The following is a 19076-nucleotide window of genomic DNA, read 5'->3' on the forward strand; positions in this document are numbered from 1 at the left end:
CTACTGCTGTGTACCGCTGTGTACCAGTGTGTACCGCTATGTTCTGTTGTGTACCGGTGTGTACCGCTGTGTACCGCTGTGTACCGTTGTACCGCTGTGTATTGCTGTGTACCAGTGTGTACCGCTATGTTCTGCTGTGTACCGGTGTGTACTGCTGTGTACCGCTGTGTACCGTTGCACCGCTGTGTATTGCTGTGTACCAGTGTGTACTGCTATGTTCTGCTGTCTACTGCTGTGTACCGCTGTGTACCAGTGTGTACCGCTATGTTCTGTTGTGTACCGGTGTGTACCGCTGTGTACCGCTGTGTACCGTTGCACCGCTGTGTATTGCTGTGTACCAGTGTGTACTGCTATGTTCTGCTGTGTACCGGTGTGTACCCGCTGTATACCATTGTGCCACTCTGTACCGCTGTGTACCACACTGTGTGCTGCTGTGTACCGTTGTACCGCTGTATATTGCTGTGTACCGCTGTGTACCAGTGTGTACCGCTATGTTCTGCTGTGTACCGCTGTGTACCCGCTCTATACTGACTGTATGCCGCAATCGTTCTGTTTGCGCACACACAGCGACGTCTGAGCAGAAAATTCAACAAGAGGGTAAAAAATTCAGCAGAAAAATAGCTTTATGCTTTTGTTTACTGCCAGAGGACCTTTTTTACATGAGAAGTACGAAATGCTGTGAAAGCGAAACATTCAAATGTGAGCTGGTCAGAAAGTGAAATTTTAACAAGCTGCATTAATGCTGCCATATTTCTATGTGTGACTAGATAAGATCAGATGATTAAAATAAACCAAATATGGTTTTGTCACATGCAGTTCATACAGATATTTACACAAACACAGTTTACACATGACATTTGTTCATGTAGGTGACACTTTTCTCCAAAGTGACTTATAATGTTGAAGCTACAATTATTTACCCCTTTTCACAGCTGAGTAACTTTACTGGAACAATTTAGGGTAAGTACCTTGATGAAAAGTACCACTGCTGGGGGTGGGATTTGAACCTGTAACCACTACTCTACCAGCTGTCCTACTATATATATATATGTGGGTATGACTGGTATAGTTATATATAGATATATATATATATACACACACACACACACACACACACACACACACACACACACACACACACACACACACACACACACACACACACGTACATTCGTGTGGACGGAACACCAGCTCCTCCGGCATTCGGAGCACAAGAGCAACGCTTGGGGGGTTAAAGGTGCTGGTTGCTACACGCTGATGGACACACTCCAACTGCGCGTGCCCCCGAGCATCACACACTCACACGTTCACACACACACTGACACACTCTGCCCTCTTCTCTCTCAGCGTTTCTTTCAGATGTTGTCTGATGTCTGAGCGACACCAGAGAGTCTGAGTGACACTTTTTATGATGCAAGGGAAAGGAGGCGTCGCGCTGCGTCCCCCGTACCCGAGCGCCGCCGGACAGCCGCAAAAGGACTTCCTGTTGAACCTCGTCGTAGGAACGCCCGAGCGGCTCGAACCCCGCGCGGAGGTGTCGGGGAATCCGGGGCGCGGCCCGCTTCAGGTGTTGAGCGGGGCTTGGGACGGGTGGTTTTTCTCCGAGTTCTGACCTTGCGAAGGCCACATCCTGCGGACCGTCTCCATTTCCACCTTATTGCGGAAGGTTTCCGTGGTGAAGTAGTAGGCGATGGGGTCCAGCATGGCGTTGAGGCAGGCCAGCATGAGGCTGTAATGGAAGGCGTCGCACAGGGACATGTCCATGCTCTGAGCGTGCACGTAGAGCAGCACCAGGGTGGCGTGGTACGGCAGGAAGCACACGAGGAAGATGAGCAGGCTGGCGCCGATCATCCGGCGGATCTTGCGGCTGTCGATGAGGCCCATCTGCGCCATGGTGCTGCGGCTGATGGTCCGGATCAGGAACGAGGAGCAGAGCAGCATGGTGGCGAGGGGGATCCCGAAGCCTACGGTGAGCGTGGAGGCGACGGCCACCGCCTGGGTGGCGTACACTGGGGTGGCGCCGAAACACTGGCTGCTTTCCGAGCCGTTGCCGCCGCCGCCGTCGCCGCCGCCGTCGCCGCCGCCGTTTCTCGTCTGTTTCTTGCCCAGGTAGATGGGCAGGCTGGCGCCCACGGTCAGCATCCACACCCCCAGGCATATGAGCGGCGCCTTCTTGCGCCCCTCCTTGACGAACGACGACATCGGGAAGCAGACCGCCATGCAGCGGTCGACGCTGATGCACGTGAGCAGGAAGATGCTGCCGTACATGTTGACGAGCAGGACGAGGCCCAGTATCTCGCAGAGGTTCTGCGAGGGCCCAGAGAAGCCCATGTGGTAGTGGACCCTGACGGGCAGCGTGCTGACCAGCAGCAGGTCGGCCACAGCCAGGTTGGTCATGTAGACCATGGTGTGGGAGCGGATCTTGGTGCGGCGGATGAAGACCAGCAGGGCGATGAGGTTGAGACTGAGTCCGAGAGCGAACACCAGCGAATACACCCCCACGAAGACCAGGTTCTTGTGGGGCGAGGTGCACGAATGGATGGTGCTGTTAGAGGAGTTCCCCATGCTGAACCTCGCCTGCTCGCTCGGCTCTGCAGGAGACCTGCGAGGGAAGCAGAGGGAGGCGAGAAGTCACAGTGACGGCTGCCGGTGCGAGACAGAGAGAGAACGAGAAAGAGAGTGAGAGAGAGTGAGAGACACTACAGTGACCACTTATGGTTACTATCGCACTCCAGGCTGTGTGAGTGTGAGGAGGAGGCGTGGCGCCGCGCGTGAGGGAAGCGCCCTCCCAAGGAGTGTGCGGGAGGAGCCGAGACCTCGGGGGCTCCGAGGTCGCCTAGCTGCCCGCCCTCCGGGTAACCATGGCAACCTGGCGCCCCGAAGAAGGAAGGAGAAGGTGTTGGATGCGAGTCGGCCGCGACATCGCGGCAAAGGAGATGAGGAAGCAGCGCGGGAGAGAGTGTGTGACGCTGCAACCGTTCCTCGTAATCTGTGGCGGGAAGCGCTGAGCCTTCGACGCTCCCCTCTTCCTACGCTGCCGGGGGCGCAACCTGGAACCGAGCGCGACCGCAGTGAGCCAGCGTGTTCTCAACTTTCTTCCCGCTCGCGACGGCCTTCCTCTATTTGCACAAACGGTCAAGGAGAAGAGGAAATGCGGAGCGCGCGGTGTTCGCGCGACACGCTGACGAGCCACAGCTCAGCTTGGCCCGTGAGCGCTCCACGCGCTCAGAGTGCGTAACACACGCGACGTGGCTTTTCATCATCTCCACGTCGGTAGAACGAGTAAAATCCACTGCGGCGGCTCCTGGTCTTGCTAGCAGTAGAAGCACGAATTTTGCGAGCTGCGAACACTTTCGGTAGCGCCGACTCGACCCGCGTTCGCCCTCCGGGACGATGGGAGGCAGTAAGCATCGCGCAGGCGCAGCACGAGCGCTGGACCGACTTCATTCGACTCACTTCCACGGTGTTTACGGCTCGCGTGCGTCGTCCCGAGCGCAGGCCATCGGCGACTCGACGAAGACCGTGTTCGCGCGGTGAGTCGCGGAATGGCTCGGCAAAGAAGGGTTTCGCAGAATCGTCCCGGCGGGTGGGGGGTCGTATCGGCGACCTTTTGCCGATTCCAGGGGCAACACTGAGCTTGTCGTCGCAAACACCGTATTTTCCCGCCAAGGGCTGCAAAGTGCGACGAGGCTCGTTGTACCAGGACCCAGAGACGTGCGTGAGACGGGGAGGACGATGCGGGCGGAGCTCCGGCGGGTCTGGTGGAAATGTGCCGAGCGGCACCAAAACCCCCACTCGGTTCCTGTGAGCTGTGTAGGCGACGAGCCCCGATGTGAGGACTGTAGGCTCTCGCGCCGTCGCCGCCGCCGCCGCTCATCGCCGCCCACAGACCAGAGCACATCCAGCAGCTTCTGAAAAACATCTCGCGCGTCAGCGCTGCTGAGAATGAAAGCAAAGAGCACAAAAGGAGACCGAAGAGACTGCGCGCGATGGGCTTCGACCGCGCTACGGTCTCGGCCAGAGTGACCGGAACAAGAGCACAGCTCCATCATAACACAACCGCAGCCCCGGCTCAAAACGCTGTGATCACGACTCTCAAGGGACCAGAATGAAAGTGCAGACTGCAAAATAGCTCAGTAATAAGCCTGTGGACCGAAATGGACAAAATATGATCTCAACCGGAATAAAAGTACGGACCATGAAAAACCGACCAAAACATGACCGTGACCCTTAACTGATGACGAGAAAACACCTATTGACCGTAAAAGAGCTCCATAAGTCCATAATGGATGAAAGTAAGACCACAATCCTTAAACGACCGCATTATGATCACAGCCCTTGACCAGAACAAGCCAACAGACCATGAAAGACCTTGATAAGTTTAATGGACCATAATGGGCCAAAATTTGAACGCAACCTTTAACTGAGCAGAATACAACAGGAGCCCACGGCTGATCTCTGTCATCCGCTGTCTGTTTCGGTCCGATGCTCAAATTTCTCACCGCAAACGGCCGTTTCTGCATCGATTTCTTCTTTTTCCGTAAATCCCGGCTCTGCGCCACTCCTTGTGCGCAACGTCTGCTCCGGACATGTCCCTGCTGGACTTTCCCCCAAACCCAAACCGTGAGCTCCCATCCAGAGCGACAGTGACCGACGCTCCCTAGTTGCCGGCTCCCGGAATTCCTGCAGAACCGCTTGACCGTGAGCGCGACCCGGTCGGGACCCGAACGTGCTGACGGCACCGTGGAGCTCGCTCAGCCGGAATCGGCTGCTCTCCTGCGCGATTCGGACTCTAAATCCCACTTCCACCCGTCAGCGGTGTGAACGCGCAGCCTGCCGGAGGAGCGCGGCGCTCGCGCGGAGGACCGTGAGGTGAGCTCACCTGTCAGAAAGGCCTTTGTACTTCAGCGCAATGTGGTAATACCGCGTTATAGACTCCATCTAACATCTAGCAGGCATTGCAGCTGATGTGAGGCTCACAGTGTGTGTCAGAGTGAGCAGGAAGTGTGTGTGTGGAGGGCGCAGGGCGGCTGTCTCCTCCCCCCCCAGCGGTATGACACTCCCCGGTGGCCACAGCGCCTCTTGACGGCCCGAGCGGCGCTGCTCCGTGTGGCCCCCCTGCACCCGACCTCGCTGATGTGGACGCTCACACACACACACTCAGTCACATTCACTCACAAAGTCACTGTCACACACACTCAAACAGTGTGTCTTTTAGAGCACAAAGCAAGAAAGTCATTAGGATGCAAATCAGCTGAGCTCTGAGCCACAGCGCCTCTCAGCATAAATATATTGGACAGGTGTGCGTGCGTGCGTGCGCGTGTGCTTGTCTCTCTGTGCGTCCATGCTTCTGAGGGCTTCTTTCATGTTTGCGTGTGCATATTCCGTGCACGTTTGTGCGTTTGATGGTATTTTTATAAATGAGGAAAGTGTTTTGCTGGGGAAGTGAAACGGAGCAGGATGCACCACACGCACCTTCTCTCACTCCTCCTCCCGCTGCTTCGCACCGCACACTTCGTCCACCCTGCGCACATGTGCAAAGTCCTACTGTGCATTTCCTTTTGGATCAATAAAGTTGTCACCTCTCTCTATCTCTCCGTGTCTGTATCTGCGTGTGTGTGCGTGCGTGCGCGTGTGTGTATCCGTCTGTATCTGTTTCTTTCTATCTATCACACTTTGATGTGACAAAATGTCATCTCCTGAACTTTCCACGCTCCGCAGGCCAAGACACACGGCAGCGTCGGCCTGAGCGGGTGCTGCTCGTTCAGACACGTTTAACGGAGATGTCAAACAACGTCAAGACGCAGAGAATAAGACCAGCGTTGGGCTCCGTGTCTTTACATCAGGGTAAAATGACACAGAGACGAGAGTGTGTGTCAGCAGCGGGACAGAAGACAAAGTGCTGCAGCTCACAGCTGGAGGGACCCCCGCTGGAGTCCTACTGTCCACTCAGGCTGCCTGCGGACCATAATGAGCACTTCAGGGGTTGCTAAGGAACCGCCTTGTTTTTGTTGCACCCTGCTCCTTACAGTGCCTGGGCAGCAGGGGGCGCAGCGGTCAGGGTGTCACTTTCAAGGCAAAGGACCCGGGTTTCAATCCCCATCCTGCTGTAGTGCCCTTGGTCAAAGTACTATGGTGGCACAGCGGGTAGTGCTGCTGCCTCACAGTGCCTGGGTGGTGGGAGAGAACATGGGTTCGATCCCCACTCAGTCTGTGTGGAGTTTGCATGTTCTTCCCATGTTCCTCCGGCTGCTCTGGTTTCCTTCCACAGTCCAAAGACATCCTGTTCAGGTTCACCCCCAGTGTGTGAGTGACAGACAGAGAGACTGTGTTCCACTGATGTATGGGTGAGTGACCCAGTGTAAGTAGTGTATCTAGCACTGTTAGTCACCTTGGTGAATAAGGTGCGTGGGGCTCATAACACTGCATAGAGTTCATTGGGAGTCGCTTTGGAGAAAAGTGTCTCCTAAGTGAATAAATGTAAATGTACTGACCCTGGGGGGCATGGTGGTGCAGCAGCCTTGGCCAGGTCCTGCTATCTGGCAGGTCTGGGGTTCGAGTCCCCCTTGTGATGGACTGGCATCTTGTCCTGGGTGTGTCTCCTCCCCCTCCAGCCTTATGCCCTGTGTTGCTGGGTTAGGCTCTGGCTCTCTGTGAGCCCACTTGGGACAAGTGGTTCCAGGCTGTGTGTGTGTGTGTGTGTGTGTGTGTGTGTGTGTGTGTGTGTGTGTGTGTGTGTGTGTGTGTGTGTGTGAAACCGCTCCCCCCACATGGGGTTGTGGGGAGCCGGAGCCTAACCTGACAATAGAGGCTGGAGGGGGAGGAGACACACCCAGGACAGGATGCCAGTGCATCTCAAGGGGGACTCGAACCCCAGACTTGCCAAGCCTGCTGCCCCCCCTTTGGAGAAAAGTGCCTGCTAAATGAATACATACAATGTAAACATACATGTAAAACAGTAAATCAGAGTGGAAGCCTCACACTACAAGTGAGTGAGGTGGGAAGTGCAGCAGAGCTCCAGTGACGCCCCCTCCCCTCAACACTCTCACCGTGCACCATAGCGCTCTCTCTGAGCGCTTGTGAAACTGCCAGTGCATGACAGCATCGCCTGTTCTCACGCCTCTACCCAAACCGCCCATCGACCGATCCGGGTCTCGTGGACCGCAGTCGCATTGCGCAGCTGCGGGAAGATGCAGGAGCGTTCTCCGATCGGGTCTACGGAGAGAACTGGGTCAGGGTCACGGTCGCAGCTGACCTTTACCGCCTGCAGGCGGCAGAGAAGCCCAGAGAGCCTCCCGTACTCAGTGGGCAACGACCGCGTGGGCTTCGCTCCCGCAGCTCGCCGTTGGTGCACGGGGGTCACGTCTCACGTGCGCAGACTGCGGTCGAGCGAAGTCTCCATCGCAAAGGTGTCAATGGACACGAAAGACCAGGCTTCTCTCAGCAACTCACCGCTTGCGGTCAAGTGCAGTAAATAAAAGAGGAACCAGTAAGAGGCCAATTTCTACAATCTGCAGCGTATTTCCACAGAACATGGTTTTATCTGGAGAAACATCTTCACGTTTTTGTTTGTTGATATCAACGGAGAGCGACTGCGGCTGAGGTTAGAGCGTCGACGTCCCGGGACGCGACCCAGCCTGTTTCGGTTTCTTCAGCTGGGACTGTCGGCTCAGCACCTACAGGACCTGGTCACTTAGAACGAGCTCCCTGTGTCCCTCAGAGCTGCTGAATCCCTCCTGCATCGAAAAAGGGCGTCGAACCCAACTCTTTAAGCGCCACTTTTCTCCTGACCTCCTGTCCTTAGTCAGTGTTTCACCATGTTCATCGTACCTTCTTCCTCGTACGTGATTTCAGTAGCTACTGGAATGTGTGTGTTGTGAGAGCAGCTGTATTGCAAAGGACCTCCGTCTGCGCCCGACACACTTCTCTTTGCTTTATTTTAATTCTCTTCGCTTCGCTTTGCTTCTCTTTACCCTGCGTTACTTTGGGAAGAGGGGTCTGCCGTGTAAATTTCGATGCAAAAGCAGTGATCAGAGTGCGGCATCTGCAGGTCTGTGTGTGTGTGTGTGTGTGTGCGTGTGTGCGTGTGTGTGTCTTCCCGCCCAGGAAATGTGATGTGTTGGTACAAAGGGGGATGTACGTGGTCTGCAGGAACGTTACCACACCGGAAGCCAAAGGGAAGTAACTCCCCAGAATTTCATAATGATAGTTTGCACATTTATAGGAATTATCATCATCTCTCTCTCTCTCTCTCTCACACACACACACACACACACACACACACACACACAGGAACTTCCTCACAGGGGAGGCACTTTTTTTTTACTGGGCTGCTGCGTCATTTGAAATCGGGCCGCTAATATGGCCACTTTCACACGTGTCTTACAGCAAAGAAAGCAAATACGATGAAAAAGAAGTGTGTGTGACGCTCCCGTGATCCCGCTGGCCAATCCAGGAGGCCCAGAGGGGAGCCTGGGGTCAAGGGTCACAACTCACCGTCCCTATTTTTCCGTCACCCAGTCGGCGCGACCCTCAGCCACCTGGGGCCTCGGGGACGAGAGCGGGAAACGGAGGCGCCTTCGGCACGGGGCTGTCGAAGCACGGCGCTTCATTAGCATACAGGACGCTCTCTGACGGGGGCAGCGCAACTTCCTGCGCTGCTCTCAGTAACTTACTGCTCACTGACACCTTCACCAGGACGTCTTTACTCCAGCAATTCAGGTACTGCCCTGGGAGTGGGAATGGGACTCGAACCAACAACCGGCAGGTTGCAGGCGCTGAACCCGTTCACTCCCTGCTGCTGCGAGTGGCGTTCACCATGTTGTTCTTACCGGAACGTTCAGGTCGGGTGTAGAGGCGCCCTACTCACACGTGCCTTTTCGGTCTCGACGCGGTACTTCTTACCACGGTATTCTTGGTCATCTTCATTGCCACAGAGGAAATGAAGGAATTCAGATCATGACTGCGAGTTTGCGGCATCTCAGTGTTCGCAGCTCACGGTGGCCCTTCGCACCCGTGCAAATTCTCACACACACACACACACACACACATGCAACAGGAGAGCCCGCAGACTTCTGGAAGTTTCTGCTACGGGCAGCCAGCGGCACGTGTCACATTCCACATGGATTTAGGGGCGGAGCTCAGCTCCCGCTGCATCACATGGATTCTCCATCGGTGTACATCTCCGTCCTCGGAAAGAGCACGTTCCGGCACTTCCTGCGCTCGCACCTCTGTCATGCGGATTGCTATCAGATCCTCGACAGGATGCAGATAAAGGCTCTCGGCGTCACATCTGGGCCGCTCGTGCTCATCGGACACTTTCCGTGCCATGAGCGGTCCGATGGAGCGGGTCACTGACACACAGGGAACACGCGTGCAGGTCCACGGGTAAAAAAGTCACAGCAACGTGGAAACAACTGGTACTGCGGTAAAGGTCAGGGCAACAGCTACAATGAGGTCACACACTTTCAGCGCCCACGTGGTTCTCGTGCGCGAGGCCTGCTCGTGACACACACTTCATAACACGGTTCTCTGCACTAATTTTAACTTCGGTAGGTGTGTAAAACTTGTACCGCATCTCCGTCACATGTTCTCAAACATTTCAATCTCGCAGGACTTTGCATGGAGTCCAAGACATGAATTCATATTAATTATAATCAATATTAGAGGGGGCGTGGTGGCGTAGTGGGTTGGACCGGGTCCTGCTCTCCGGTGGGTCTGGGGTTCGAGTCCCGCTTGGGGTGCCTTGCGGCGGACTGGCGTCTCGTCCTGGGTGTGTCCCCTCCCCCTCCGGCCTTACACCCTGTGTTGCCGGGTTAGGCTCCGGTTCCCTGCGACCCCGTATGGGACAAGCGGCTCAGAAAATGTGTGTGTGTGTGTGTGTGTGTGTGTGTGTGATCAATATTCTGCAGGGACAAAAAAACGAGCTGCGCTACCTGCCCTTTGCTCCTAGTGTTGCTGCACAGCACATAAAGTTAATGACAGGTGTGTGTGCATGTGTGTGTGTGTGTGTGTCTGTGTGAGATACACAATGAGGAGCATGGAACCAGAATCAGCAGTCGGGCACGAGGCAGGTTTGCTGTTCCGTCGCAGCCTCTTCTGCGCAAAAGCACCATCAAGTGGTGATGCTGATGAATTGAGTGAATGAGTGAGCAGCACCATAGTCCCAGTACACACCCAGTACACAGCCAGTACACAGCCAGTAAGTCCAGGCTTGGAAAGACAGACCCCACGGGTCTCATCCATGAAAGCAGCTATTTACAAACATCATTTATCATTAAAATAGTGGAAAATACACTTTTAATTATTAAAGATGTACAACTTTCATCTTGAAACGCCACATTCCATTTATTTAACACACTTCTTTAAAGCCGCTTACTCTGATTTACCCTTTTACACGACATTCTCATTTTTCCCACATGAGTTCAGAGTATTTACCCTGTTCGAGGTGCTGTGAGCAGGAGGTGTGTTTCGAACCCAGGTCTTTGGAGCGGAAGGCAGCAGCTCTAAGCACTTCGCCCCCTGCTGGCCCTGCGCAGCTATAGTTGCTCTGATGGACACAATGTATATAAACACATACTGTATAATCCAGTCGCGAACATGTTTCGCTTGTTATTTTTATGCTCTCGTTAGTAAACGATGTCGCCTCTCACACAAAGCAGTGATTATGCGGTGAAATGAAGCGTAATGGACGTGTCTCCCAGCGGCACCAGCCACAAAGAGAAATATGACACGCATTTATTGATGGACATAAGTGATACTGTACTATAGTAAAGTGACTTTTACTACAATACCATGGTAAAGTACTACAGTAAAGTGACTCGGTATGTGTAATGAAACCTTCACTGTGAATACAGTATATAAATGGCGCTGAGCAATCGCAAAGTCGGACGTCTTGTACAGGCTGTGTATCTGCTGTGTCTCACGTGAAGGACACGTACGTGCAGCCTGACGTGAAAACACGCGTGTGTGTGGAAAGTGTGTGTACAGGTACATTACAGGTCCGGGTTCTGAGGGACTTTGGGTCTTGGAGCTGCGTCTGCTGGCCTTTAGGACACGAAGCGCCGGTTGGGTTCGAGGACCCTGCTCTCATCCAGGCCTTGCAGATGTCCTGGTGCCCCGCAGACCACCAACCCCAAACCATCGCCGCCACCACCACCACCCGGGTACCTTAATTGCGGCGCAGCACGTGTCGCAGGTGCTTCCCCAGGCGGCTGCACCCGCAGCTGCCCCACAGCCGCTCCCAGCGGAAGCTCTCGGACGCCAGGCAGTACACGAGGGGGTCGAGGCACGAGTTGAGGCTGCAGAGCGCCATGGCGACGCGGCGCGCCGGGTACGTGAAGCGGATGACGGGGCAGCGGGGGAGGGCGCCCATGCGGCCCAGCGTGTGCAGCAGCTGGTTCAGGTGGTACGGCGTGAAGCACAGCAGGAAGACCCCGAGCACCAGCAGCACCATGCGCAGAGCCCTCCGGCGCATCCGGCGGGAGCCGGAAAGGGCGTCGCCCTCAGCCCCGGGGCCGTCCTCCGCGCACGGGCGCTCCAGCAGCCGGCACGCGATGAGCGGGTAGCAGGTGGCGATGACGAGCAGCGGCAGGAAGAAGCCCAGCGCCGCCGACAGCAGGCTCACGGCGGAGAGACGGCCGCGCCACGAACCCGAGGAGAAGTTCTCCATGCAGGCCATGTGGCCCGTGGACGGGAAGCGCCGAGTCATGGGAGCCCTCGCCGTCAGGTACAAGATGATGGAGAGCAGGATGAGCCACACCTGCCGGAGGAACCGTGAAGCGAAACGGGGTCAGCGCTCCAACGGTCGCGGCCGGAACGGCGCGATCGTGCCGGCGGCTCGGCGGCGCCCTTACCAGGCAGGAGAGCAGGACGCGGTACTTGGGCTGGCGCAGCCGCAGGGCCCGCATCGGGTGCGAGACGGCCAGGTAGCGGTCCAGCGAGATGAGCATGAGGAAGAGGGAGCTGCCGTAGAGGTTGCCGAAGAAGAGCGCGCCGTTGGCCTTGCACATGACTTCCCCGAAGGGCCAGTGGTTGCGCCCGGCGTGGTACACGACGTTGAAGGGCAGCGTGAGCGCGAAGAGCAGGTCGATGGCGCACAGGTTCACCAGGAAGATGTGCGAGGGTTGGCCGGCGGAGCGGGAGCGCACAAAGTGCACCAGCGCCGTCACGTTGCCCGCCATGGCGAGCACAAAGACCACGCTGTAGACCACGGGCAGCAGCACGTACTGGAAGTCGGCGCGTTCGCCCTCGCAACCGTCTGCGCCCGTCACGTTCTCCGTCACGGTGAGGTTCACTGCGGCCCTGGACACGGTGACTCTTTGCGTCCCGGGGGCTGACGTGGTCCTCAGGAAGTCCATGGCAGCTCCGGGTGAAAAGGAGGAAGTGGGGTTGAGTTGCAACACAGCGGGTTTCTTGAGGGCAAAGTGGACGTGTGCCACTGAGCTCTTTGCGTTTGGAGGAAAGCAGCATTTATCGCGTGTGCGCGTGTGTCGTATCAGCTGCGTCGAATCTGGGCTGATTTGAAAACTGTTAATGATCCGAATGTTAACAATCGATATTTACATATGCTATAAATATTTGATATGCATTTGCATATTTATTGACCAATTTGCAGATTTCACCTGCATTTTTATAGGTGTAGTATACGTTTCGGAACGTGCTCCAAACGGAGAACTGATTTATCTACTTCATTTAAAGAAACATCCTGTAAAGCACAAACGGAGAAAACGGTGCGGGTGAGGACAGAGTGTGTGTGACAGCAAACACACACTGCACACAGGGAGAGTAAGAGACAGTTTTTACCTGGCGTACCGCGTGACCTCAGCACTTGGACGGGATGCCTTGCAGGACTGTGTGTTTTCACGCAGCTCACACTCCTTAGATTCCTCACACCGATCACGCTTCCTCCAGCGAGCTGCTCTATCTAAAGCACACAGTGAGTCGGCTGCGTTTTGTAAGGCAGGAAGCAGAAGCTGCTCCAATAAGGGCGCCCTGGGGATTCCTGACATGGCGAGAAAGCGCAAGACAAACAGCGAGACGGAGGGAGGGAGGGAGAGAGAGAGGGACCGCGGTCGCTCCGCGTTCGGCGTCTCCACAAAGACCGGGTCGTAAACCCCGTGTTCGAGGGACAGAGGAGAACGTGGCGCTGGACACCTCTGGACACCTCTCAGTGACTTTCCACACACCTTTACGTCCAAAGTGAAATTTCCGGGTGAACGGAAGGATGCGTTTCTACTGAGTGAATCACTCGTGTGTGTGTGTGTTTCCAGCAGAAGGCCTGAGTTTGGGCGAATCCACGTTCGCTGCCTCCCCGTCCTGCTCGCAAGTCGAGATTTCCATGAAAACCATCTAAAAAGGTGCCCAAACCGTACGCTGGCGTACCCTCCCCTCCTGTCCCCTCCCATCCCCTCCCGTCCCCTCTCCTCCCCACCCCTCCCCTGCTGTCCCCTCCTGTCCCCTCACCTCCCCTCCTGCCCCCTCTCATGCACTCCCATTCCCTCCCATCCCTCACTACACAGAGGGTGCTTCCAGCACACGCGGTAGAGCACCGCAGCCCTGCACCGGACACGCGGCCCCCGACAGCGAATGAGGGAGGCCGGCCGGCCGAGGGGGGTCTCTGAGCGATGAAAGCGACACGATGCGACGCATCAAGAGCATGGGAAGAATCCATTGACGATGCAACATTACGCTGCGGCCGAAAGTGAAAGGCTTTTACTGCCATCTCAGTGTTACTTATAACCATGGAAAATTTGAGACCTCATTTCATTTCCTGTTCTTACTATGTGGTCATAAAGTGTTTCAGCTGTAAATTGTGTTTCCATTTCGCAGTGGACTAACCAACAGTGGAGCGAGGAGGGCTGTTCAGGGGCAACACAAACACACGCACGCATGCACAAACACACCATTCGTGGGTGGAAACCTCCCATGGCGTCACAGCCGGTTGAAGGACGCGTTTGAGGCGCCACAACAAGAACGGGCTTCACACTCCGTGTGGCTCTTGAACTCTGACGTGACGCTGGGAAAACGCTGAGCCCCAAAATCCGAAGCAACGAGGTTTTCAGTTCTGGCTTCCTTGTGGTAGGATGACCTCCCCCTCTCACTCAGAACTGCTGAATCCCTCTCCAGTGCTCAGCAAACATGTGCTGTGTCATCTGTTTACTAACATTAAAAAACTGTCTGCAGCTACTTGTGTGATGTACACTGGTTTATACCGTGTACACTGGTTTATACCGTGGTATGAGAAAAGCTGGCTGTACTCAAGAGTCATGTGCCTGAATCCAAATCTCTCCTCCTGTTGGTGTCATGAACTCTTTGTATTTTTCTCTGAAATGCTCATCATTTTGGAGAAGAGCATCTGCTAAATTAATACCCATACATGTAAATGTAAAGAAATGAATAAATGTACGGAAATCCTGCGAGACAATAACTCACTTCGGAAACCAATTTACCCTGATGGATGGGGTAAAGATTCAAGAGTTTATTGTCATGTGTCCAGTAAACAGTTCATTACACCAGACAATGGTGACAAAAATTCTTACTTTGTGAATCCTCTCAGCAGCCTATGACATAAATTGTAAGGACATGAGGAAAGAAAAACACAAGGCATAAACCAGAAATTTACAAAAATTACTATTAGTGCAAAAATGCAAGTTACAAAGTTATATACATATATAAAGCATGCAGCGCGCAATGTAAACATGGAAGTTGTACATGTGCAAAGTCCTGCAGAGGTAGATTGGGTCTATTCACGGTTGGGGGGGGTGTGTATTTGTGTGCGCAAGGTATGCGGAGGTAGTCTGTGGTCTCTGATGATATTGGCGTTGTGGATGTGTATGTGTGTGTAGGAGGGATGGGGGTAGTTGACACCTCTCAGGATCAGAGGGTGAACTGTGTCTGCTGTGACGGGTGGAGGGGCAGTGGATGGGTGTCGTTCACAAGCCTGATGGCCTGTGGGTAAAAACTGTTTTTCAACCTTGAGGTTCTGGCTCTAACACTCCTGTAGCGTCTGCCTGATGGTAGGGTGTGAAAAGGCTGTGCTGGGGATGACTTTCATCCTTGATGATGTTAATGGCTCTCCTGATGGTTCTGGCCTGGTATAGGCTTTCCGGTGATGGTAAGGGCGTTCCAGTGATGGTTTGAGCAGCTTTCACCACTCGCTGTAGCACCTTACGCCTTCCTGTACCGTGCAGCTTCCAAATCACACTCTGATAGAGCTGGTGAGGATGCTCTCAATTGCACACGTAGAGAAGCTTCTGAGGATTTGGCTTGGCATGCGAAATTTCCTCAGCCTTCTCAAGAAATGCAGACGCTGACGTGATTTCTTCACCAGATGTGTTGTGTTGTGAGACCAAGTGAGATCTTCAGTAATGTAAACACCCAGGAATCTGAAGCTGCTCACCCTCTCCACCACTGTCTCACCAATATGTGGTGATGAGTGCTGCTCACTCCTTCTCCGTGGATCTTTTATCAACTCCTTTGTTTTGTTGACATTGAGGGAGAGATTGTTGTCGTGGCACCACTTCACTAGGTCGGCCGCTTCCCTCCTGTATGCCGACTCATCGCCTCCCGTTATCAGTCCGATGACTGTCGTGTCATCGGCAAATTTGATGATGCTGGTGTTGTTCTGGGAGGCCACACAATCATGGATGAAGAGTGCGTAGAGCATGGGGCTCAGCACGCAGCCCTGCGGAGTTCCTGTGTTTATGGTTATTGACCTGGATGTGTGGTTCCCCATTCTAACGGACTGGTGTCTGCCCGTTAGAACGTCCAGAACCCAGTTGCAGAGGGTGGGTGACACACCAAGATTGTGAAGCTTGTTGATGAGCTTCAAAGGTATTACCGTGTCGAATGCTGAGCTGTAATCAATAAACAACATTCGAACATAGCTGTCCTTGTTCTCCAGGTAGGTGAGGGCAGTGTGTATAGTTGTGCTAATGGCGTCCTCTGTAGATCTGTTCCGTCTGTATGCGAACCGGAGAGGGTCCAGAGTGTCCGGAGCGTTGGTCTGGATGTACCTCATGACGATTCTCTCGAAGCACTTCATCACTATTGGAGTCATTGCAATGGGTCAGTAGTCATTGAGGCAGGATGCTTTGTTGTTTTTTGGCAGCGGCAGGATAGTGGTCCTTTTTAAGCAGGTGGGAATTGAGGCTTGTGCAAGGGACAAATTGAATATATCCGTAAAGACATCAGCTAGCACAGATGAGCAGGCTCTAAGTACGCGTCCAGAGATGTTGTCTGGGCCGGCTGATTTCCGTGGGTTTGTTTTCTCAAAAGTCTTTGCCGCAACTGCAGATGTGACCGTGAACGGTGGGTTCTGCGTGTTCCCGCCAGTCAGTTTAACATCCAGTGGTTCGTTGTTCAAGACCTCGAAACGGGCAAAGAATCCATTGAGTTTGTCAGGTGTGATGCGGCTGTCGGTGATCTCACACCTGCTTCTGCTCCGATAGTCTGTGATGTTCTGTAATCCCCGCCACATGCGCCAGATGTCCGCAGTAGTGTAACGTAAAACAGGGTGCACTGAGTAACAGCGTGGTAGCATTATAGGGTGCACTGGGATTAGATTTCAGTAAAATACATTACATCACGCAGGGGGATGTGGTGACGCAGTGGGTTAGACCACAGTCCTGCTCTCCGGTGGGTCTGGGGTTCGAGTCCCGCTTGGGGTGCCTTGCGACGGACTGGCGTCCCGTCCTGGGTGTGTCCTCTCCCCCTCCGGCCTTATGCCCTGTGTTACTGGGTAGGCTCTGTGACCCCGTATGGGACAAGCGGTTCTGAAAAAAAAACATTATATCACATGAGGGAAATTCCGCTTTTTTTTTCAGAAACATAATGCAAGAATGTAGATGAACGTTATTGTGGAACGCGGTACGAGGTTTGGGACGGTTCCTCAAAAACTGACGTCTTACTCATTCGGTAATCTATCTGACCTCGTTTGCTGACGAGTTTCTCCACATTATATTTACACAAGTGTGTCGTCCTTTTCATCACCCATCATCAGTAACTGCCTGTCCAGAGCGTCCTGGAAGCAGAGGGAAATATGACGATTATAAGCAGTACCATCAAGGACTTCTAGGAGATCACATCCTTCCAGAAGGAACTCTTTCAGCGAAGGGTCACATGGCGGCACAATCATCACCCTGCTGTGGCTGCAGCATCTGCAGAGCCGTGCTCTCTCTAACTAGAGCGCAGCCATTTGGAATGACACCTCTTGGAATGTCAGTCGCTGCTGACTTGGAAAACATTTCTCTTTCTGCTGGTCCATAGCTGCACGCACAGGGTGTGTTACTGTTTGCCCAAAGTTCCAATCAGGCAGCGAGGAATCCAGGAACAAGGAAACTGATATCCTGCAGACTGGAGCTCAGACTGGGGTTCACTGCTGAGGCTCCTACTGGTCCCCCTGCTGGCCAGTGAGCGCTACTGCACCCCTGGGTCTGGTCCTCAAGTCCCTGACTCAGCAGCTCAACTTCTGAGTCAGCACTTTTGCATACATATTTCCATTTATTCATTAAACTGACAGTTTTCTCCAAAGCAAGGTGTACACACATACACACTTTCAGAACCGCTTGTCCCATACGGGGTCACAGGGAACCAGAGCCAACCCAGTAACACAGGGCATAAGGCCAGAAGGGGAAGGGACGCACCCAGGACAGGACACCAGTCCGTCGCAAGGCGACCCAAGCGGGACTCGAACCCCAGACCCACCGGAGAGCAGGACTGTGGTCCAACCCACTGCGCCACTGCACCACTGCACCCCCAAAGTAACGTACATCTCAGAGAAAATACAATGTGTTCATTACATTAGGAGAAAGCGAGAAATAGTTGCAGACGTGTGATTCTTAAGTAAACCTAGTTTGTTTCTTTCCACTTTATGCACCGATGTTCATCGCACAAGTAGATGTAGAAAACTCAGGATAGACTAATTCACTTTTACCTCCGAGTGAGCACTTTTACCCCTTCTAAAACAGAAGAAGAGTCATCTTCCAACTTATTGTACAATTTCAGATAAATAATATAAAATATATTAAATTTTCCCCAAGGCAAGAGGAAGCGAGGCGGGCCAAAAAACACATGGCGACGCCACCTGGATGCAGAAGCCAAGAGGATGGGCCACACCTGGGGAAAAGTGGAAAAACTGGCCCAGGACAGAGATGCCTGGAGAGCCCTTGCTGACGGCCTATGTCCCAAGAGGGCTAGTAGGCATAAGTCAAGTAAGTCATATTAAATTTTAAACTCTCTTTGTTATGTCTCCTGTGGAATTTCCTGCCAGCACCTGCTGCGGCAAACTGCACAAATAAACCATAAACAAGGACCGATTGGGACAAAAAATAATTTCTGGAAAAAAGTTTTCTTTCCTAAAACACTGTATAACTCATACATATTGTAATATTAAACGACCTCCCCATAAACACTATACACTGTATCATTCATTAGTGTCAATGAATGTTTTCATCAATGGATGGATTTGAGAAGCCTTGACTTTTTAATTACTGTATGTTGCATGTCACTGTTTAGATGCATGTCGTTTCAACAAAGGGAGCAGGGTTTCTTTGACATTCAAATATTTCTTGAGGTTTGGGTGATGGATTAGAAACAGAGCTGCGATTAGGCTTTTGCTGATGTTCTGCTGCTGTCCGTCAGTCCAGTGCCGTCCAGACGTCACAGATTCACTTCATATCAGTATCCCAGAATGCAGCAGCTTCTGTTTCTTCTGTTTGTAGCAGAAACGTGTCAGTGCACAACACATGATGCCAGTCCTGAAATGCTATTGAATGCTGTGTGTCTTCAGGGTGCCCCAGTGCCACAGATATGGATTGTTTCAAAGATCCTTTATTAGCTGCTGTTGAAGCCCCGGTCGGGTGAGGTCCTTCTCCTGCGGTCACTGCACCTCTGTGACGATGGGTCACTTGACAGTGTTTCGCTGTGGAGGACAAGCGGACAAGACCTGCATAGTAAGCGGGGTGAAGAACGCAGTCAGTGTGGTGTGTGGTGAACATTATCCTGTCACCCTCCGAAGTCACCGCTTACACTGCATTTCAGCAGAAATATTTTCCTAACAGTGGGGGTGCGGTGGC

The 19076-nt window shown here is 53.5% G+C and overlaps 2 protein-coding genes across 4 annotated transcripts; both read right to left on the reverse strand.

The window, feature by feature from the left end:
• Positions 1-1106: 1106 nt before the first annotated feature.
• Positions 1107-5008, reverse strand: LOC108923064 (lysophosphatidic acid receptor 6). 3 transcript variants are annotated; one of them, XM_029257220.1, is made up of 3 exons: positions 4883-4955; positions 3457-3911; positions 1107-2602 (listed from the first exon to the last, which is right to left on the reverse strand). In XM_029257220.1, exon 3 carries the CDS (start codon positions 2563-2565, stop codon positions 1564-1566), a length of 1002 nt encoding a protein of 333 aa, XP_029113053.1. In that variant the 5' UTR covers positions 2566-2602; positions 3457-3911; positions 4883-4955; the 3' UTR covers positions 1107-1563. The 3 variants fall into 3 exon arrangements, with proteins under 3 accessions (XP_029113053.1, XP_029113054.1, XP_018589041.2); XM_029257221.1 differs by lacking the exon at positions 4883-4955 and adding an exon at positions 4503-4870; XM_018733525.2 differs by lacking the exon at positions 3457-3911 and having other exon boundaries at positions 4883-5008.
• Positions 5009-10990: 5982 nt separating this feature from the next.
• Positions 10991-12933, reverse strand: LOC108922905 (lysophosphatidic acid receptor 6-like). The gene is made up of 3 exons (XM_029257585.1): positions 12805-12933; positions 11856-12364; positions 10991-11761 (listed from the first exon to the last, which is right to left on the reverse strand). Exons 2-3 carry the CDS (start codon positions 12357-12359, stop codon positions 11171-11173), a joined length of 1095 nt encoding a protein of 364 aa, XP_029113418.1. The 5' UTR covers positions 12360-12364; positions 12805-12933; the 3' UTR covers positions 10991-11170.
• Positions 12934-19076: the final 6143 nt, after the last annotated feature.

This window comes from Scleropages formosus, chromosome 13 (assembly GCF_900964775.1).
Source record: "Scleropages formosus chromosome 13, fSclFor1.1, whole genome shotgun sequence".
NCBI classification, from domain to species: domain Eukaryota; kingdom Metazoa; phylum Chordata; class Actinopteri; order Osteoglossiformes; family Osteoglossidae; genus Scleropages; species Scleropages formosus.

Excerpts from the sequence above, each read along its gene's own strand:
- LOC108923064 (XM_018733525.2), bottom strand. The coding sequence starts at position 4,941 with ATGGAGTCTATAACGCGGTATTACCACATTGCGCTGAAGTACAAAGGC. Across the intron at positions 2,603-4,882 it reads TACAAAGGCCTTTCTGACAG|GTCTCCTGCAGAGCCGAGCG; the intron begins GTGAGCTCACCT and ends CTTCCCTCGCAG.
- LOC108922905 (XM_029257585.1), bottom strand. The coding sequence starts at position 12,359 with ATGGACTTCCTGAGGACCACGTCAGCCCCCGGGACGCAAAGAGTCACC. Across the intron at positions 11,762-11,855 it reads GCGTCCTGCTCTCCTGCCTG|GTGTGGCTCATCCTGCTCTC; the intron begins GTAAGGGCGCCG and ends TTCCTCCGGCAG.